A 20,370-nucleotide genomic window follows, 5' to 3' on the forward strand; every position below is an offset into this window, starting at 1 on the left:
TGTCTGTACGATCAACTCAGTCACCTGAAACATCTCCAAGTTTCTGGCTTTGATCATCAACCTGTTGGTAGTTCAGCTCTGAACACCAGTGAAATGTTTCTCCCACTGAAATCGCTGCATTCATATGAACAGAATCAACGCTTTGGGATCATGGAGTTGTGGACAAAGTCTCAGTTAATCAGATAAAGTCAAACCTATAATTGGTAAAGAGTTCGCGGATGATATGCCCCTTGATCGTAAAGAAGTGGATGTTGTGTGGACTAAAGTTCAGAGTGGTGGGTCATTCATAAAGTATTCTGTTCCAGCTGCTGGAGGACAACATCATCACTTTTGTGAAGAACGAGCTGAAGAAGATCCAGAAGGCTCTGAATCCAAATAAGCCCCAGTGCTTGGAGTTTCAGAGGGAGGATGATGAGCAGAGGAGAAACAGCAGAGAGGCATTTGTGAAGATCACAGTGGACTTCCTGAGGAGAATGAAGCAGGAGGAGCTGGCTGACCGTCTGCAGAGACGTAAGAGGATTTATCTAAAGATTTAAGCTGCTGGATAAATGAGAGACTTGTGACACCAGTGTGTTCAGTCATTTCTCAGTGGGTCAGAAATTGTCATCAGCATTTTGTAAAATATGATTGTTAAAGTTGTATTTTTATTATTATTATTCAGAACTTCCAGCTGCTGTTTGTCATCGTAACCTTAAGTCTAAGCTGAAGAAGAAGTTCCAGTGTGTGTTTGAGGGCATCGCTAAAGCAGGAAACCCAACCCTCCTGAATCAGATCTACACAGAGCTCTACATCACAGAGGGAGGGACTGCAGAGGTCAATGATGAACATGAGGTCAGACAGATTGAAACAGCATCCAGGAAACCAGACAGACCAGAAACAACCATCAGACAAGAAGACATCTTTAAAGCCTCACCTGGAAGAGATGAACCAATCAGAACAGTGCTGACAAAGGGAGTGGCTGGCATTGGGAAAACAGTCTTAACACAGAAATACAGCCTGGACTGGGCTGAAGACAAAGCCAACCAGGACATCCAGTTCATATTTCCATTCACTTTCAGAGAGCTGAATGTGCTGAAAGAGGAAAAGTTCAGCTTGGTGGGACTTGTTCATCACTTCTTTACTGAAACCAAAGAAGCAGGAATCTGCAGCTTTGAAGACTTCCAGGTTGTGTTCATCTTTGATGGTCTGGATGAGTGTCGACTTCCTCTGGACTTCCACAAAACTACAATCCTAACTGACCCTAGAAAGTCCACCTCAGTGGATGTGCTGCTGATAAACCTCATCAGGGGGAAACTGCTTCCCTCTGCTCGCCTCTGGATAACCACACGACCTGCAGCAGCCAATCAGATCCCTCCTGACTGTGTTGGCATGGTGACAGAGGTCAGAGGGTTCACTGACCCACAGAAGGAGGAGTACTTCAGGAAGAGATTCAGAGATGAGGAGCAGGCCAGCAGGATCATCTCTCACATCAAGACATCACGAAGCCTCCACATCATGTGTCACATCCCAGTCTTCTGCTGGATCACTGCTACAGTTCTGGAGGATGTGCTGGAAACCAGAGAGGGAGGACAGCTGCCCAAGACCCTGACTGAGATGTACATCCACTTCCTGGTGGTTCAGGCCAAAGTGAAGAAGGTCAAGTATGATGGAGGAGCTGAGACAGATCCACACTGGAGTCCAGAGAGCAGGAAGATGATGGAGTCTCTGGGAAAACTGGCTTTTGATCAGCTGCAGAAAGGAAACCTGATCTTCTATGAATCAGACCTGACAGAGTGTGGCATCGATATCAGAGCAGCCTCAGTGTACTCAGGAGTGTTCACACAGATCTTTAAAGAGGAGAGAGGACTGTACCAGGACAAGGTGTTCTGCTTCATCCATCTGAGTGTTCAGGAGTTTCTGGCTGCTCTTCATGTCCATCTGACTTTCATCAACTCTGGACTCAATCTGCTGGAAGAACAACAAACAACATCCAAGAAGTCTGAAACAGGAGAATCTGCAGAGAAACACTTCTACCAGAGTGCTGTGAACAAGGCCTTACAGAGTCCAAATGGACACCTGGACTTGTTCCTCCGCTTCCTCCTGGGTCTTTCCCTGCAGACCAATCAGACTCTCCTACGAGCCCTGATGACACAGACAGGAAGTAACTCACAGACCAATCAGGAAACAGTCCAGTACATCAAGGAGAAGCTCAGTGAGAATCTGTCTGCAGAGAAAAGCATCAATCTGTTCCACTGTCTGAATGAACTGAATGATCGTTCTCTAGTGGAGGAGATCCAACAATACAGGACTTCAGGAAGTCTCTCCACAGGTAAACTGTCTCCTGCTCAGTGCTCAGCTCTGACCTTCATCTTACTGTCATCAGAAGAAGATCTGGATGAGTTTGACTTCAAGAAATACTCTGCTTCAGAGGAGGCTCTTCTGAGAATGCTGCCAGTGGTCAAAGCCTCCAACAAAGCTCTGTGAGTAAACATGTTGTCATCGCTTCATTGTTAAAATCATGGGAAATAAATCAGAAATGCTGAGTTCAAAGAGCACTGTAACATTTTTTTAAAATAGTAAATTAAATGATCATCAGTCACTCGGTAAATATATGGTAGTTTTAATGTTTCACTCCAGCATTTCTAAAACACACTTTGTTCTGTAACTCTTATCAAAGGACAATCCAGACCCAGCCTATAAGAACATGAGCTCTGATGCTTCAGCCCCTCTGACAGGTTTATTATCCTCAGCTTGTTCATTTGTCTCCAACTCCAGGAGTTTGGTTGTTTTATTCTAATGCACAAACGTCACCTGCCAGACTTCACCTACATCTTTTTCTGATGTTCATAATTTAAGTTCAAGTTTGTATCTCACTTTCAGTGCACACCCTCCCTTTTTAAATATAAATCTCTGCTGTGCTGTCATGTTTTCATCCTGTATGGAGGGAGAAACTCGGTCTTCATTACTGAAATTGCCTCTAAGGTCGTGTTTCTTGTCAGTAACCATATGTAACTGTAAGGCTTCCATAACCAGTGTTATCACAGAATTACAGTGGGTTCACTCTGGGTCCTCTACAGTTTCTTCCCACTGTCCACAGACATGCAGTTAGGTTACCTGGTGATCTAAACTTCATGCAGGTGTGAGTGAGAGTGGTTGTCTGTCCCTCTGTGGGCTTAGTGGAAGAGACTGGATGGATCTCTGCTTTGTCTTTGATATATCCTGACAGCAAACATTCTCCATGAAGTCTGCATTTCAGCTCATCTCCTTTATACACACCTTTAACAGGAAGAGTTTTATACAGCTAGTGTTTAAAATCAAGTGTTATTCACAATACACAGGTAATGAGCATGATTATTGAATTACTAAAATTTTCTAAAATAATTGTTTTAGTTAATATTGTATGACAGTGTACACAGAATTATTAGCTCAGTAGGCAGAGTGGTCGCCCCATGATCATAAGGTCAGGGGTCGAATCCACCGAATAGTTACCTTGTGGTACCCCTGAGCAAGGTACCATCAAGGTACCAATCATGTGCACTGGACTGGTAGCACTCATAGTCTCATAGGTTTAAATAAATTTTTTAAAAAAAGGGTTCAACATATAAACAAATTTAATTTGATCACATATATTGTTTGTTTTTTTTTGTTTTTGTTTTTTTCCTTTCTCTCACAGACTGAGCAGCTGTAACGTCTCAGAGAAAGGCTGTGAAAATTTGCTGTCAGTGGTCAGCTCCCAGTCCTGTAGTCTGAGAGAGCTGGACCTGAGTACCGACAGCCTGAAGGCTTCAGCAGTAAAGCTTCTGTCTGCTGCAGTGGAGAGTCCACATGCCAAACTGAATGTTCTGAGGTCAGATCAATTTGTATTATGTTTAGTTCTGTTTGTTTATGTGTTTGATGTTTGTTTTTGTTTATGTCTTTATCCAGTTATCCTTGTTTCATAGCATTTTTATTCATTTCAAAGTTAAACGGAAGTTTTACTAACCTGCTCAGCACAAGACAATAAGCTATTGCACCTTGATTACACTTTAACAACAATCTTTATTCATGTTTTTATCTTCAGACTTAACATCTGTGAACTCTCAGAGGAAAACTGTGAAGCTCTGTCCTCAGTTCTCAGCTCGCAGTCCTCTAGTCTGACAGAGCTGGACCTGAGTATCAGAAAGCTGCAGGATTCAGGAGTGAAGCTTCTGTCTGCTGGACTACAACGTTTAAACTGTAAACTGAATACTCTGAGGTCAGATCAGAAAACATTTAGTTTTTAGAATTATTAATTAAAGTTCATACATATGATGTTGTATCTTAGTATGTTTATGTTTCCTTTAAAAATAGAAAGTCAACATTTAATGTTGTGAAATGTATTAACAAACTCTACATGAGTACTTGTTTTATAGATTGTCTTTTATTTTTCAGACTGAGTGGCTGTAACCTGTCAGAGAGAAGCTGTGAAGCTCTGTCCTCAGTCCTCAGCTCCCAGTCCTCCAGTCTGAGAGAGCTGGACCTGAGTAACTCTGACCTGCAGGATTCAGGAGTGACGCTTCTGTCCGCTGGACTAAAGAGTTCACAGTGTGCAGTGGAAACTCTCAGGTCAGGATTCAAACTTTTCCACAGATGATCATTTGAAATGTGAATTATATTATTGTATAAACAGGTAACTTTTACAGCTGTCAAGTGAACTTTTATTTACATTTGAGTGGATAATTGGACTCTGAATTACTAAAAGTTGTTATAGTCATGTCTTTGTTTATTTAAAAAAATACTTCATGCACTGCCTAATTTAAAGATTTAGGCTCCTTTGGGCCCATAATATATATATTTGATTTCTTTGTGAATGAAATTAGGAGGATATTGGCGACTGCTGATTGGCTCGCTGTTTGTTTTTTTATTCACAGTACTTAATTTTAAAGGCTGATTTCTCAAAATGAGATGTTTATCTTTTCTTCTACAACACGTGGAGCCACCAAATCTTCTTGCTTCATTTATTCATTACAGTTTGATTTAAAGAATATTAGACTCGTAAAATAATAAATATATTTATTTCACTTCTTCTTGAGAGAAAGAAAGGGATGACTGGGTGAGCTCCAGTGGTTCATCCCAGCAGAGAGAGCGGCACACTGGGCTGCAAATGATCACAGTAGTAATGGCCATAGTTTGATAAAACAGGCAGTCTTACCCTGTAGATAATACAGGGTTCTGGTGCCGATGTGGGGGAGGGGAGTCGCCCGGTACTAACTACATACTACTAACTACCTCATCCAGATGTCTTCCCTACTAAACCTGATAAGAAGTAACTGCAGTAGCCTTATAGGTCAAATCAGTTTCACCTGTTAAAGTTAGCTCCACTATTAATTAGGGGTGGGGGGAAAAAATCGATACTGTGTAGTATCGTGATATTTTGTTTGCTAATAATGTATCGATACAGGGACAGCAGAAATCGATATTTTGTTACAAACAATTTTTTCTCTGAAGTCAACATGCTCTGGAGTCAGAGCATGTTGACTTCAGAGCATGTTGATCCTTTTTCTGAGCAACAATCCTGACATTCCTTCACTGTCCAAATGTGTTTAACTTTTTTTTTGGCAGCAATAAACATGACAGTTTACTTATTTTAATTTAAGACATGTTTAATTTTAATTAAGTTTGAAACTTTTTTATTTAATGTAAAATTATATATTTTTTTAAATTTACTTTCAAATTCTTCAGTTGCTGAAGGGGCTGCATAGTTTTCATAAATTGCATAGTTCAGAATAGCTATAATTGTACCAGATGGTTGCATTCAGTTAAGTTGGACTAGACTGTAATACAAACCGTTCAGTTTGTCAACAATAAAACTGACTGAAATGAGAGAAAGACTGAGTGTGAGACTTTGATATTAGATAAAATGAATATTGATAAAGTTTACCTTTATGTGCAGAATTTAAATATCGCAAAATATTTAAAAAAATCGCAATAATATCGTATCGTGCGTTAAGTATTGTGATAATATCGTATCGCGAGTTGTATGGTGATTCCCACCTCTACTATTAATGGTGTCACTTGTTATTTCTGGGATGAGTTTAGTAGCCTGAACAGCTGCTTAAAGGAAAGTAATTAAATAATAAAAATAACCTAAGTCCGGGGGAACCTGCAAGAGCTGTTTGCACAAAGAATAATGCTCAGACTTTGAGGTTTTATCGTTTTACACAAGGTTTAAAAATGAATGTCCACAATTGAATTGCAGAAATTGTTATTGAGCTAATACTGATGTAGTTGTTATCTTTGGTAAGGAGAGGTTGGAGGAAGGATGAGCACAGTCAGGCCTAAAGATGCTCTTAATAATAATAATGGATTGCATTTATATAGCGCTTTTCGAGACCCTCAAAGACCCTTTACAATCCCACTACAGGGAGTGCAGAATTATTAGGCAAGTTGTATTTTTGAGGAATAATTTTATTATTGAACAACAACCATGTTCTCAATGAACCCAAAAAACTCATTAATATCAAAGCTGAATGTTTTTGGAAGTAGTTTTTAGTTTGTTTTTAGTTTGAGCTATTTTAGGGGGATATCTGTGTGTGCAGGTGACTATTACTGTGCAGAATTATTAGGCAACTTAACAAAAAACAAATATATACCCATTTCATTTATTTATTTTTACCAGTGACACCAATATAACATCTCCACATTCACAAATATACATTTCTATACACAAACAAAACAAAAACAAATCAGCAACCAATATAGCCACCTTTCTTTGCAAGGACACTCAAAAGCCTGCCATCCATGGATTCTGTCAGTGTTTTGATCTGTTCACCATCAACATTGCGTGCAGCAGCAACCACAGCCTCCCAGACACTGTTCAGAGAGGTGTACTGTTTTCCCTCCTTGTAAATCTCACATTTGATGATGGACCACAGGTTCTCAATGGGGTCCAGATCAGGTGAACAAGGAGGCCATGTCATTAGTTTTTCTTCTTTTATACCCTTTCTTGCCAGCCACGCTGTGGAGTACTTGGACGCGTGTGATGGAGCATTGTCCTGCATGAAAATCATGTTTTTCTTGAAGGATGCAGACTTCTTCCTGTACCACTGCTTGAAGAAGGTGTCTTCCAGAAACTGGCAGTAGGACTGGGAGTTGAGCTTGACTCCATCCTCAACCCGAAAAGGCCCCACAAGCTCATCTTTGATGATACCAGCCCAAACCAGTACTCCACCTCCACCTTGCTGGCGTCTGAGTGGGACTGGAGCTCTCTGCCCTTTACCAATCCAGCCACGGGCCCATCCATCTGGCCCATCAAGACTCACTCTCATTTCATCAGTCCATAAAACCTTAGAAAAACCAGTCTTGAGATATTTCTTGGCCCAGTCTTGACGTTTCAGCTTGTGTGTCTTGTTCAGTGGTGGTCGTCTTTCAGCCTTTCTTACCTTGGCCATGTCTCTGAGTATTGCACACCTTGTGCTCTTGGGCACTCCAGTGATGTTGCAGCTCCAAAATATGGCCAAACTGGTGGCAAGTGGCATCTTGGCAGCTGCACGCTTGACTTTTCTCAGTTCATGGGCAGTTATTTTGTGCCTTGGTTTTTCCACACGCTTCTTGCGACCCTGTTGACTATTTTGAATGAAACGCTTGATTGTTCGATGATCACGCTTCAGAAGCTTTGCAATTTTGAGACTGCTGCATCCCTCTGCAAGATATCTCACTGTTTTTGACTTTTCTGAGCCTGTCAAGTCCTTCTTTTGACCCATTTTGCCAAAGGAAAGGACGTTACCTAATAATTATGCACACCTGATATAGGGTGTTGATGTCATTAGACCACACCCCTTCTCATTACAGAGATGCACATCACCTAATATGCTTAATTGGTAGTAGGCTTTCGAGCCTATACAGCTTGGAGTAAGACAACATGCATGAAGAGGATGATGTGGACAAAATACTCATTTGCCTAATAATTCTGCACTCCCTGTATTCATTCACTCTCACATTCACACACTGGTGGAGGTAAGCTACAGTTGTAGTGGTAGGTTAGGTTTTGCCCAAGGACAAAATGACCAAGACAGAGAGAGCTGGCTCATCAGACAGACAAGCTCATCTTGTAACCTACTGGTTCGCTGGTCAGCACACCAGCTGACTAGCGAACCGGCTAACTAGCACACCAGCTAACTAGCACACCGGCTAAATAGCAAATCAGCTAACTAGCAGACCAGCTAACGGCAGCCACAAGCTGAAGGACGATTAAATGTAGTGGAGATATCAGAGATGACACTGGTGTGTCCGATTCACTCTTTAGCACTCTGGTCACTCCGGTGTGTCAGCCAGAACACCACTGAAGGCCAAATGATCCCAGCATGTGGAATAAAGAGCTTAAGGTTTGGTTTGAGACACTTTATTCTTTCACTGATTGATTCTTGCGGCTGTGATCATGTGTGTGGTTTCTTACAAAAAGGAAGTACACAATACAAATACATGACAAATAAGATGAATAGATAAGTTACATATCCAGTTATATGTACGTACATCAGTATAGCTAATATAGCCATATATAAGGACAAAGATCACAGTACTATAATGCAGTAATGTTAAACACAAAGGTGTATATCTACATAAATCTGTCCTATCAGTGATCAGGGTACTGTAGTATACTTCCACTACATAAACTATAGAAACTAAACGACATTAGTGTGACTTTAAGTTACCATCAGTACAGACGAACTGATGGTAGTTGTACAAAATAAAGGCATTGCAATTATTGTGAAGGGCTTCCGGTTAAACTAAGATCAGCTGATTACCTCATAACAAATTGTTTGCTATAGAACGCAGCTCCCACTCTTCATTAATATCATGTACTGTAACTCCCAAGTAACCATGGTTACCCAGCCACGCCCAGTAGTCTCCAGAGAGACCAACAGCTGGTGCACGTTGTAACGCCGTGGCTTTCATAGTCTCTCCTTTTTCTACAGCTCATGTGTTCTTCTTGTGATGGTGCGTCTTGAGGGAGGCTCATACATGCCGTCATTTGTTGATCCTAAGAACGTTCCTCAGACCGACTTCTTCAACAACACTAATCAGCCTGCAGTTTGTAGCTACTCACTTCACTGTGGTGTTTGTTAGCTTGTCTTTCTTTGGTTTTATCCTGACTCCTCCCACAAGCTGATCCTACGTAGTCTGCCCAAGCCTCCCACCTCTGTTTGTTTGGGTGGTTTGTTTGCTGCCATCAACAGCGTGTAATGCATTTAAGTGATACTTCAGACATGAAGTACTGCGACAATAAAAAACTCAACTTTGCTTAAAAATAACTTTAGTTGTATCAACACTGCCCTCTGGAATAATTAGACTTTGGTGACAAACTGATGTGATCTCCATGTTTCCTTTGTTGGACTGTGGGCGAGTGTCAGAACTGAATGTACTGAGTAACATGTGGAGTTTAAATATGTGTCAGTTCCAGTTTTAGAGCTCTAAAGTGCAGCTATCATGTTAGGAATATGTTAGGAATAGACAGGAACACTGAGCACACTGAGGTCAAATCTTTATTTATCCAGTTCATCTGTAGGCTGAGCTCAGTCCATCCATTTAGTGAAATGATGTTTAAAGGTCTCCTTGTTCTGTGAGCGTGCACAGATCCTGAAGCAGAAAGCCTGGGTTAACAGAGAAATGATCATCACTGTGATGATGCTCACCATCTCTGACTGGGATTTGAGGTTTTGTCAAAGCAGCAAAGAAAGCCTGGCTATGTTGGACTGGGTGTGGAAGCAGCTCCCAGTTTGAGTTCAGGAGACAGACACCCTCTCTACTTTGACGATCAGCTTCAAACTTTCCTTTTTGATAAAACTTATAGTTAGAGCTGGATCAGGTGACCCTGAACCATCACTTAGTTATGCTGCTATAGAGATGGATAACAGATGGATTGTTGTTTTGTGTGTCTGCAGTCTGTCAGGCTGTCTGATCACAGAGGAAGGCTGTACTTCTCTGGCCTCAGCTCTGACCTCCAACCCCTCCCATCTGAGAGAGCTGGACCTGAGCTACAATCATCCAGGTCTCTCAGGAATGAAGCTTCTGTCGGCTGGACTGAAGGATCCAGGCTGGAGACTGGACACTCTCAGGTATGGAGAGAATGTCTGATATAGGAGGAAGAGCTGGAATCATTTCCTGTGTCTTTCACTCACTTCCTGTTTGTTTCCTGCAGATGAGACATGAACAATCACACATGCAGGAATATTTTCAGGGACAGACACACTAGTCTAGCTGGATAGTACATGGATATTTATGTAGGGGGTCTTCAAGGAGTCTGTTTGCAGGAACATTAATGATAACTGATAAGTCATGTTGAGAGTTTCATTAAAAGTAGACTTACAGTTAGGTAATATTTGGACAGAGACAACATTTTGTAACTTTAGATACAAGTATCAGCCATGTGTGTGTTTCCCATGCTGTATGTCCACAGTCACAGTGACAGTCAGTGACACTGACAGAAGGATGAAACAAGGCTGTGAATCATTTCAGTCTGTGTGTGTGACAAAGAGGCAGACAGGAGCAGCTAACATTTGGAAATGGAAGCTTACTGGAAACACTACATTCACGGCTGAATTCACAATAGATTTGTTCTCAAGTGCACATTTAGCAGCTAATGATAATACTGTTTTCCCTTTGCTTTCTACAGCAGCTATTGCTAAGTAGGCCACTTTGCTCCGCTAAGGATTTGTGTGACCATGATGGAGACTCTGATAAGCTAATGCTGCTAAGCTAATGCTGTTTATGGGCCCTGTTAGAATCAATATTTCATTCTCATTCTGTTGTTTGAGAACAATATTAACGTTTCACATCATTATAACACAAGAGAAAAGGGTATTGGCATTAGCTACTAGTGCTTATTCACCTCAAATTACCTTTAGCTGCTAATGGCAGCCTACTTAGCATTAACTCCTCACTAATATAATGCTAATTTACATCAAATTAGCATTAACTGCTCATATTGTTATAAGGAAAGAGAAAACGGTATTAGCATTTGCTGCTAATAATTATTCACCCCTAATTAGAATAAGCCGCTAAAAGCAGCCAACTTAGCATTAATTCCTCACTTTGTTGTTACCCAACGGAAAAGAGTATTAGTATTAGCTACTATCATTTTTAATAAGTAAGAGAAAACAGTATTAGCAGTAGCGCATAATGATAATTCACGTCAACGTAGTATTAGTTAATAATGGCAGCCTACTTAGCATTAACTGCTCACTAATATAATGCTAATTCGCATCAAATTAGCATTAGCTGCTCAAGTTGTTATAAGGAAAAAGAGAAAACGGTATTAGTATTAGCTGCTAATAATTATTCACCCCTAATTAGAGTTAGCCCCTAATGGCAGTCTACTTAGCATTAACTCCTGACATTGTTATAATGCAGGGGAAAAGAGTTACCATTATCGGATAATGCTAATTCTCATCAAATTAGCATTAGTTAATAACGGTAGACTTCATATCATTAGCTGCTGTCATTCTTACAAAGCAAACAGTATGAGCATTAGCTGTTAATCCTTTTTCATCTAAAATTAGAATTAGCCACTAATGGCGTATTGTTAAAAAGTAAGAAAAAACATTGTTAGCATAAGCGGATAATGCTAATTCATCTCAAATTAGTATTAGCTAATAATGGCACCTGCTTAGCATTAGCTGGTCACATTGTTATAAGGCAAGAAAATATGGTATTAGCATTAGCTGCCAATTTCTATTTACCTAAAATTAGCATTAGCCACTAATGGTAGCCTATAGCAAAAACTTCTTAATGCTAAATGAAGTTAATTAATGCTAAGTAGGTTTAACTGAAATTAAAGTAGTGTTAGCATTAGCTGCTGATATTGTTAAAAGGTAAGATAAAACATTGCTAGCAGCAGCGGATAATGCTAACACACATAATAATTAGCATTACCTAATAATGGCAGCCTTCTTAGCATTAGCTGCTCATATTGTTATAATGCAAGGGAAAAGAGTTGGCAAAAACAGTGTTAGCATTAGTGGATAATGCTAATTCACCTAAATTAGCATTAGCTAATAATGGCTACGTACTTAGCATTACCTACTAATATTGATATAAAGCAAGAAAATATGGTATTAGCATTAGCTTCTAATGCTTTCTCATCTAAAATTAGAATTAGCCACTAATGGCATCCTATTTAGCATTAACTCTTCACATCGCAAGGGAAAAATTAGAATTCAATAAAAAAAAAAAGTGTTCACATTAGCTACTTGTATTGTTAAAAAGTAAGAAAAAACATTGTTAGCATAAGGGGATAATGCTAATTCACCTCAAATTAGTATTAGCTAATAACGGCAACCTACATAGCATTAGCTGGTCACATTGTTATAAAGCAAGAAAATATGGTATTAGCATTATCTGCCAATTCCTATTCACCTAAAATTAGCATTACCTGCTAATGGCAGTCTACTTAGCATTAACTCCTCACTAATGTGATGCTAATTCACATTAAATTAGCTTTAGCATTAGCTGCTAGCATCAGCCTACCTAGCACTAGCTGCTCACATTGTTAAAAGGGAAGAGAATACGATATTAGCATTAGCTGGTAATATTTATTCACCCCTAATTAGAATTAGCCACTAATGGCAGCATACTTAGCGTTAACTCCTCACATCGTTGTAATGCAAATGAGACTAACTTGCATTAAATTAGACTGCTGTTATTAGCTAATGCTATTTAGCAGTAGCTGCTCACATTGTTATAAAGCAAAGGAAAACGATATGAGCATTAGGTTCTAATGCGTATTTGCCTTAAATTAGACGTAGGTGCTAATGGCAGCCTACTTAGCATTAGCAGCTCAGATGTTATAATGCTAGGAAAAAGAGTGTTAGCATTAGCCGTTCACATTGTTATAAAGTTAAGGGAAATAGTGTTAGCATTAGCTACTCACATTTTTAAAAAAAGTAAGTGTTAGCATTAGTGCATAATGCTAATTCATGTCAAATTAGCATTAGTTAATAACGGCAGCCTATTTAGCATTAGCAGATAATGTTGACCTTGGCCCACTGGAAAAGTTAAGAACTAAAGATTTAGGAGTGTTTCTCGATAGCTCTTTCTCGTTTGAGAAACAAATGAATTCTGTTATTAAAACCAGCTGTAAGGTTTATATTGTTGATTGTCATTTATGCTTAGAAATATTTACTCATATATGCTTAGAGTTGTATAATCGATTGCATAATGATAGAGGTTTGATCCTGAGTAGTCTGTAAAGACTCTGTGTGCCTTCCAGAGTGCTCTGGCATGCACACACCACTTGGGGCCATGAGAGAGGTCGTACCCTCTCTTACTGATTTATGGTGTAGGACAGAGGTCTAAAACTCAATTTAGCTGGGGGCCGCTGCAGGCAGAGTCTGGGTGAGGCTGGGCCGCATTAGGTTTTCTACAAGAAAGGCATGGTTAAAAAATTCCAATCTTCTCAAATCTCTTTATTTTTATTTTTTAACACAAAATATGAAAAATGAATAAACAAATTAAGAATTAATAAGAAAATAAATCAATCTGTAATACATAAATAAAATAATAATAAGATATTTTTAGTCAGTGAACTTGTGTGTATCTTTCAGTCTTCTATATCTGCTGTATTTAGATTGAAATGTCTGTATTAACAGTTCTATAACCTTCTTCTGAACATGAATGGAACACTGTAGAAAATGAACTGTTCTTCTGAACATGGCTTCTCTTGCCTACTCCTTGCTGCTAGAGACCTGGCAGCGTTTCCTCTCGCATAGCCGAGCCAGATTTGGCCTGAGGGAGGAAGCAGTTGCGACCCTCAGTATGTCTTGAAGATGATCATCCGTAAGTCTGGACCTGTACTTGGACTTATTGAAGTTCAAAGTGGAGAAGAGCTTTTGGCACAAGTATGTGCTACCAAAAAGGCACATGGTCCGCTTGAACATTCGGGAAAGCCGAGGGAAACTAGGGCTCAAGTCTCTCAAAAATTGTCCAAGCTTGTCTGCTTTTCCACTCACCTCCCTGAACTTTGCTTTGAGTTCAGAGTTGCACTGCAGCTCAATGAGCTCCATTTGAAGCACAGAAGGGGCATCTTGCACATCAAAGGAGACGGGGTCCGCAAAAATGTGAAAGGTGGCTCTGTGTGTCTTGAAGTAAGCAAACCTGTGATCAAATTCCTCCTGTAGCCTCAAAATGACATCAACATACTCGTCAGCACTGAATGGTGTGCCTGCATCCACGAGTGCCTTGCATGCTGGGAAATGGCAAAGGTTTGTCTGAGAGAGCTGAGCTTTCCAGAGCGCCAGTTTTGTGGAGAATGCTCTCACGTTGTCATAGGCAGCACTGACAAGTTGCCCCTGGCCTTGTAACGTCTTGTTCAGTACATTAAGCTCATGTGTCATATCAACAAGAAAAGCTGAGTCCATGAGCCATTTGGGATCAGTTAGCACAGGAACACTAACTCCATCCTTCTCCATGAAGGCTTCACTTCTGCTCTCAACTCAAAAAGTCTCTTTAATACATTTCCCCTGCTGAGCCAACGTACCTCAGTGAAGTCGAGCACATCCCCATATTCTGACTCCATTTCCTCTAAAAAAGCACAGAACCTTCGGTGCTTTAAGCCCCTGGATCTGATTTGGTTGATGCATTTCACAACAATAGACATCACATTGTCAAACTTCAGGCATTTGCTGCAAAGGACCTGCTGATGGATGATGCAGTGCAGAGCAATGGCCTCCTCCACGCCTTCCTCTTCCAGTTTGTTTTGTGCCACCAGTCCATGTTTCCTCCCTGTCATTGATGGCGCTCCATCTGTTGTTATTCCAACAAACCTCTTCCATGGCAAACCAACATTCTCAATGGCATCACACAGCTTGTAAATATCTGCTGAGCGGTGGTCTGGCCATGCATTGGAATTACTGTGAGCAGCTCCTCCATCACTTCAAAACTGTCATCAACACCACGGACATACATTGGGAGCTGGGCAGTGTCGGTGATGTCTGTGGTCTCATCAAGAGCGACTGAGTATACACTGAAACATTTGGCTTTCTCACACAGTTGGTCAGAAATGTCACTTGACAGGTCAGAAATGCGATCTGCTGCGGTGTTGGCAGAAAGGCTGATGTTGCTAAACTGACCTTTCTTTCCCGGACAGACTATATTTGCAGCCTGCAATATGCACTTTTAGACAAATGCACCTTCTGTGAATGGCTTCCCTGCTTTAGCAATCATCTCACTAACCACGTGGCTCCGACTGCTGCATTATTCTCTTTGGTTGCTTTCTTGGAGAAATCTTGCTGCCTCAGTAGATCTGTTTTAAGACTGGCAACCCGGTTCGCTCTCTCGTCTCCCTGGTATTCTGCATCCAGCTCAGCATGTCTAGTTGTGTAATGACGTTTCAAATTGTATTCCTTGTGCAGCGCAACTTTCTCTGTGCAAATAAGACAGGTCGGGGTGCCCCTGTGCTCAACAAAGAAATATTGCATTTCCCACTTTTCCTGAAATTGTCGGTGCTCATCACCAACCTTTCTCTTCACCGCAGGCTTTGAAAAAGACATGTTTGGGGCTATGTGACATTTATAATTCTACTTGGTGTCACTGTCGCATTGAAGTTTCAATCAAGCGTTTAGCCGACGGACGGGGAACGTCTCAACGCGTAGAGAAGGTCATTTCTGCTTCTTTTTCTTGCAACCGTAGCACGGCGATCGGCAGATAAAAAGCCGGTAGCAGTCTCCTTTGTTTTTACGCTCGATGTTCATGTCTTTCATGACGACACGAACACCGTGGCGTTTGCAGATGGTAGAAAGTGCAGGGATAGCGAGCGCAAAAAAGGCGACTGCTCACGGCGCCGGGCTGTTGTTACAGGAGAAAGAAACGGAAATGACACCGTGACATATAACAAATAACATCAGCTGTTTCTGATGTTAGTTGTTTTGACTGCTTTTACATTATATTGAAATATATGTAATGTTCATGTTTGCTGCAATGCAAACGCAGTGATGCAAATAAAAACATGGAGCCACAAATTATGGTGCGACCCTATAATTAGTCCGGGTTACCGGGGACTGTTGTTGCCGATGAACAGGTGTCGCTATGTGACTGCAGACTAAATTGGGCTGCATTGAGTTCATGACTTTTCTTTTATCCCGCCGCCTACGCATCACTGTGAGAGTTAATATGAGATCTCTCTCTGTGGAAAATAACTTTAAATCCCACTGACGTGTGTATAAATCTATATACGTATAATGTCCCGCTGGGCAGCAACTTAAAAAAACAACTTTTTTTGAAGTGTTGTGAACGCAGCGCGCTGGGGCGAATGTCGGCGTTTGCCCAATAGAAAGGAGGAAGCCAGCCAGGCACAGGAAAGAAAGAAACACTCCAGGGCAACGCTGCTGGAACTTTGACTCATTGAGAAATGTTTCCCTGCTTGCATCAAGCCCGGCTGGTGTCCCCTGAGATCCATATCCCACCCTGATTGGTGGGTTAATTCAGCTCCGCCCACAACACTGTAAAGTGTCATACATTATCAAACTAACATTACATTTTCATATTAAGGTGGGGCCAAAAACTATCGTCCTGCGGGCCGCAATTGGCCCGCGGGCCGCGAGTTTGAGACCCCTGGTGTAGGAGGACACCTGCTCTGTGTCTGGTTAAGTATAAGAGCCCTTTGTTAGGGGGACCGCTGGACTCTTAGCACCAGCTTTGGGGTCACAGGGTCACATCTGGAACACACACACACGCACGCACGCACACACACACACACAGACACACACACAGACACACACACAGACACACACACACACACACACACACACAGACACACACACACACAGACACAGACACACACAGACACACAGACACACACAGACACAGACACACACACACACACACACACACAGACACACACACACACACACACAGACACACACACAGACACACACAGACACACACACACACACACACACACGCGCACACACACTATGCACAGACTGGTACTCTTTGTTCATACCTGTGTAAGACGTCATAATGAACTTGTGCATATTCATGTAAGCTCAATAAAGAGCAGTGTTACGAGGGAGCAGACGAGAGCGACTGAGGTCAAGTGAAGGAACGGCGCTGTCACAGTTCTCTCCCTCATCAATTGTCTGGTTCCAGCGGTGGGTCTGTGCTAGACGACCCATCACCAGCTTTTTCCACTGGTTACCAGTACGTGGTAGAATCCACTTCCAGATCTGGTTGTCTTTAAATCTGTGAATGGATTGGCTCCATCTTATCTCTCTTTAACAAAAGAATCCAAGTGGAGCCCTCAGGTCTGCAGATAAGCAGCTTCTGACCAGAACTAGACGTAAAAACAGAGGTGAGCTTTATCGATGGCTGCAGCCAAACTCTGGAACAGTCACCCTTCACATCAGGTCGTCACCAACACTGGACATTTTTAAAAGCCGGTTGGAAACACATTTGTACTCTGTAGCTTTCAATCCTGACCAGTCTTTATAGTCATTACTGTGTATGTTTCCTATTTTCTCTCTACTCTGTGCAGCACTTTGGCTCAAGCTGTTTTTAAATGTGCTGATAAATAAATGTAGATTTCTTTGAATAAAACAGTGGAGCCGAGCTTTGAGCTCAGTGTGTAACAGTGTGTGTGTGAGAGCCATGTAATGTCCATGTGTGCATGCTGACTGTGCTGCTCTGACCCCCCTCCTCCTTTCAGGGTGGAGCCTGCTGGAGTCCGATGGTTGAGACCAGGTCTGAGGAAGTGTAAGTGTGTTTTTAATGGGATTCATGAAAACAAAGCAGCACACATTCAACCATCTTCATCATGTCAGGAGTCATCATCAAAGTGTCAATCAATGAACAGATGATGGATCAATAACTGCAGCTGGATTGTGTTTGTTCTCTCCATCAGATTCCTGTCAACTCACAATCGACACAAACACAGTGAACACAAACCTCCAACTGTCTGACAACAACAGGAAGGTGACACAATTGGAGGAGGTTCAGTCATATCCTGATCATCCAGACAGATTTGATTACTGGGAACAGCTGCTGTGTAGAAATGGTCTGACTGGTCGCTGTTACTGGGAGGTCGAGTGGAGAGGAGGCGTTTATATATCAGTGAGTTACAGAAGCATCAGAAGGAAAGGAGACCGAGACTGTGTGTTTGGATGGAATGATCAGTCCTGGAGTCTGAGCTGCTCTGATGATGGTCCTCATCATGTCAGGCACAATAAGATACAAACATCCATCTCCTCCTCCTCCTCCTCCTCCTCTGTCTCTAACAGAGCAGCAGTGTATGTGGACTGTCCTGCTGGCACTCTGTCCTTCTACAGAGTCTCCTCTGACACTCTGATCCACCTCCACACCTTCAACACCACATTCACTCAAACTCTTTATCCTGGGTTTGGGTTTAGGTTCTGGTATCCTGGTGGCTCAGTGTCCCTGTGCTGAGTGGAGTGTAAAGAGTGTCTCCTGTTACAGAAACACTCTGACTGTTGAACAGATAGTTCAGTCTGTACATGTCTGTCTCTTTCACTCACAAACACGTTTTCAGATTCATGGATTCAATCAGTTGATGTTTGAAACTCTTCTAAATGATTCCTTGTAAACTTCTTCCTCTTCAGTCACAAACAAACAGGAAGTGATGTCACATGTGTTCCTGTCCACACAGCAGAATGAGTCTATTGCTGACAGTGATGTACAAACAGAGTGAGCATTTCTGAGGCCCAAAATAAACTGAGTAGTTCACTGAATGAACAATGGACTGTGAGCTCAGTTCCTTCATCATTAGTATGGATTATATATGTTCAATTCAATTCAATTTTATTTATATAGCGTCAAATCACAACAAAAGTCGCCTCAAGGCGCTTCATAGATACAGAGAAAAACCCAACAATCATATGACCCCCCTATGAGCAAGCACTTTGGCGACAGTGGGAAGGAAAAACTCCCTTTTAACAGGAAGAAACCGCCGGCAGAACCAGGCTCAGGGAGGGGCGGCCATCTGCTGCAACCGGTTGGGGTTGAGAGAAGGAAGACAGGATAAAGACATGCTGTGGAAGAGAGACAGAGGTTAATAACAGATATGATTCAATGCAGAGAGGTCTATTAATACATAGTGAGTGAGAAAGGTGACTGGAAAGGAAAAACTCAATGCATCATGGGAATCCCCCGGCAGCCTACGTCTATTGCAGCATAACTAAGGGAGGATCCAGGGTCACCTGGTCCAGCCCTAACTATATGCTTTAGCAAAAAGGAAAGTTTTAAGCCTAATCTTAAAAGTAGAGATAGTGTCTGTCTCCCGAATCCAAACTGGAAGCTGGTTCCACAGAAGAGGGGCCTGAAAACTGAAGGCTCTCCCTCCCATTCTACTTTTAAATACTCTAGGAACAACAAGTAGGCCTGCAGAGCGAGAACGGAGCACTCTAATAGGGTGATATGGTACTACAAGGTCATTAAGATAAGATGGGGCCTGATTATTTAAGACCTTGTATGTGAGGAGCAGGATTTTGAATTCAATTCTGGATTTAACAGGAAGCCAATGAAGGGAAGCCAAAACAGGAGAAATATGCTCTCTCTTTCTAGTCCCTGTCAGGACTCTTGCTGCAGCATTTTGGATTAGCTGAAGGCTTTTCAGTGAGTTTTTTGGACATCCTGATAATAATGAATTACAGTAGTCCAGCCTGGAAGTAATAAATGCATGAACTAGTTTTTCAGCGTCACTCTGAGACAGGATATTTCTAATTTGGAAGAACGCAGTGTTACATGTTTGTTTAATATGTGCGTTGAAGGACATGTCCTGGTCAAAAATGACTCCAAGATTCCTCACCGCGTTACTGGAGGCCAAGGTAATGCCATCCAGAGTAAGAATCTGGTTAGATACCATATTTCTAAGATTTTCAGGACCGAGTACAATAACCTCAGTTTTATCTGAATTAAGAAGCAGAAAGTTAGCGGCCATCCAGGTCTTTATGTCTTTAAGACATTCCTGCAGTTTAACTAATTGGTGTGTGTTATCTGGCTTCATGGACAGATAGAGCTGGGTGTCATCTGCATAGCAGTGAAAATGTATGCTATGTCTTCTAATGATACTGCCTAAGGGAAGCATGTATAATGTAAACAGAATTGGCCTAGCACTGAACCCTGTGGAACTCCATAATTAACCTCAGTGTGTGAAGAGGACTCTCCATTTACATGCACAAATTGGAGTCTATTAGATAGATATGATACAAACCACTGCAGCGCAGTACCTGTAATACCTACAGCATGTTCTAATCGCTCTAATAGGATATTATGGTCAACAGTATCGAACGCTGCACTGAGGTCTAGCAGGACAAGCACAGAGATGAGTCCACTGTCAGAGGCCATAAGAAGATCATTTGTAACCTTCACTAAAGCTGTTTCTGTGCTGTGCTGAGCTCTGAAACCTGACTGAAACTCTTCAAATAA

At 41.6% G+C, this 20,370-nt stretch overlaps 2 protein-coding genes across 2 annotated transcripts; both read left to right on the forward strand.

The window, feature by feature from the left end:
* The first annotated feature begins 310 nt into the window (after positions 1–310).
* LOC146679497 (protein NLRC3-like) lies at positions 311–2,783 on the forward strand. Its single transcript, XM_085450450.1, has 2 exons — positions 311–510; positions 662–2,783. Exons 1-2 carry the CDS (start codon positions 474–476, stop codon positions 2,461–2,463), a joined length of 1,839 nt encoding a protein of 612 aa, XP_085306576.1. The 5' UTR covers positions 311–473; the 3' UTR covers positions 2,464–2,783.
* A 645-nt stretch (positions 2,784–3,428) lies between these two features.
* On the forward strand, positions 3,429–18,675 carry LOC146679498 (neoverrucotoxin subunit alpha-like). The gene is made up of 5 exons (XM_085450298.1): positions 3,429–3,439; positions 3,653–3,826; positions 9,879–10,052; positions 17,636–17,682; positions 17,831–18,675. The coding sequence occupies exons 1-5, from the start codon at positions 3,429–3,431 to the stop codon at positions 18,370–18,372; spliced, it is 948 nt and encodes a 315-aa protein (XP_085306424.1). The 3' UTR covers positions 18,373–18,675.
* Positions 18,676–20,370: the final 1,695 nt, after the last annotated feature.

The sequence above is a fragment of the Copadichromis virginalis genome, unplaced genomic scaffold (genome assembly GCF_057382275.1).
Source record: "Copadichromis virginalis isolate Kocher_CV1m ecotype Utaka unplaced genomic scaffold, C_Virginalis_male_GT1.1 unmapped_scaffold_1, whole genome shotgun sequence".
NCBI classification, from domain to species: Eukaryota; Metazoa; Chordata; class Actinopteri; order Cichliformes; family Cichlidae; genus Copadichromis; species Copadichromis virginalis.

Excerpts from the sequence above, each read along its gene's own strand:
- LOC146679498 (XM_085450298.1), top strand. Across the intron at positions 3,827-9,878 it reads GCCAAACTGAATGTTCTGAG|TCTGTCAGGCTGTCTGATCA; the intron begins GTCAGATCAATT and ends GTGTGTCTGCAG. Across the intron at positions 17,683-17,830 it reads GAGACCAGGTCTGAGGAAGT|ATTCCTGTCAACTCACAATC; the intron begins GTAAGTGTGTTT and ends TCTCTCCATCAG.
- LOC146679497 (XM_085450450.1), top strand. The coding sequence starts at position 474 with ATGAAGCAGGAGGAGCTGGCTGACCGTCTGCAGAGAC. Across the intron at positions 511-661 it reads GGCTGACCGTCTGCAGAGAC|AACTTCCAGCTGCTGTTTGT; the intron begins GTAAGAGGATTT and ends ATTATTATTCAG.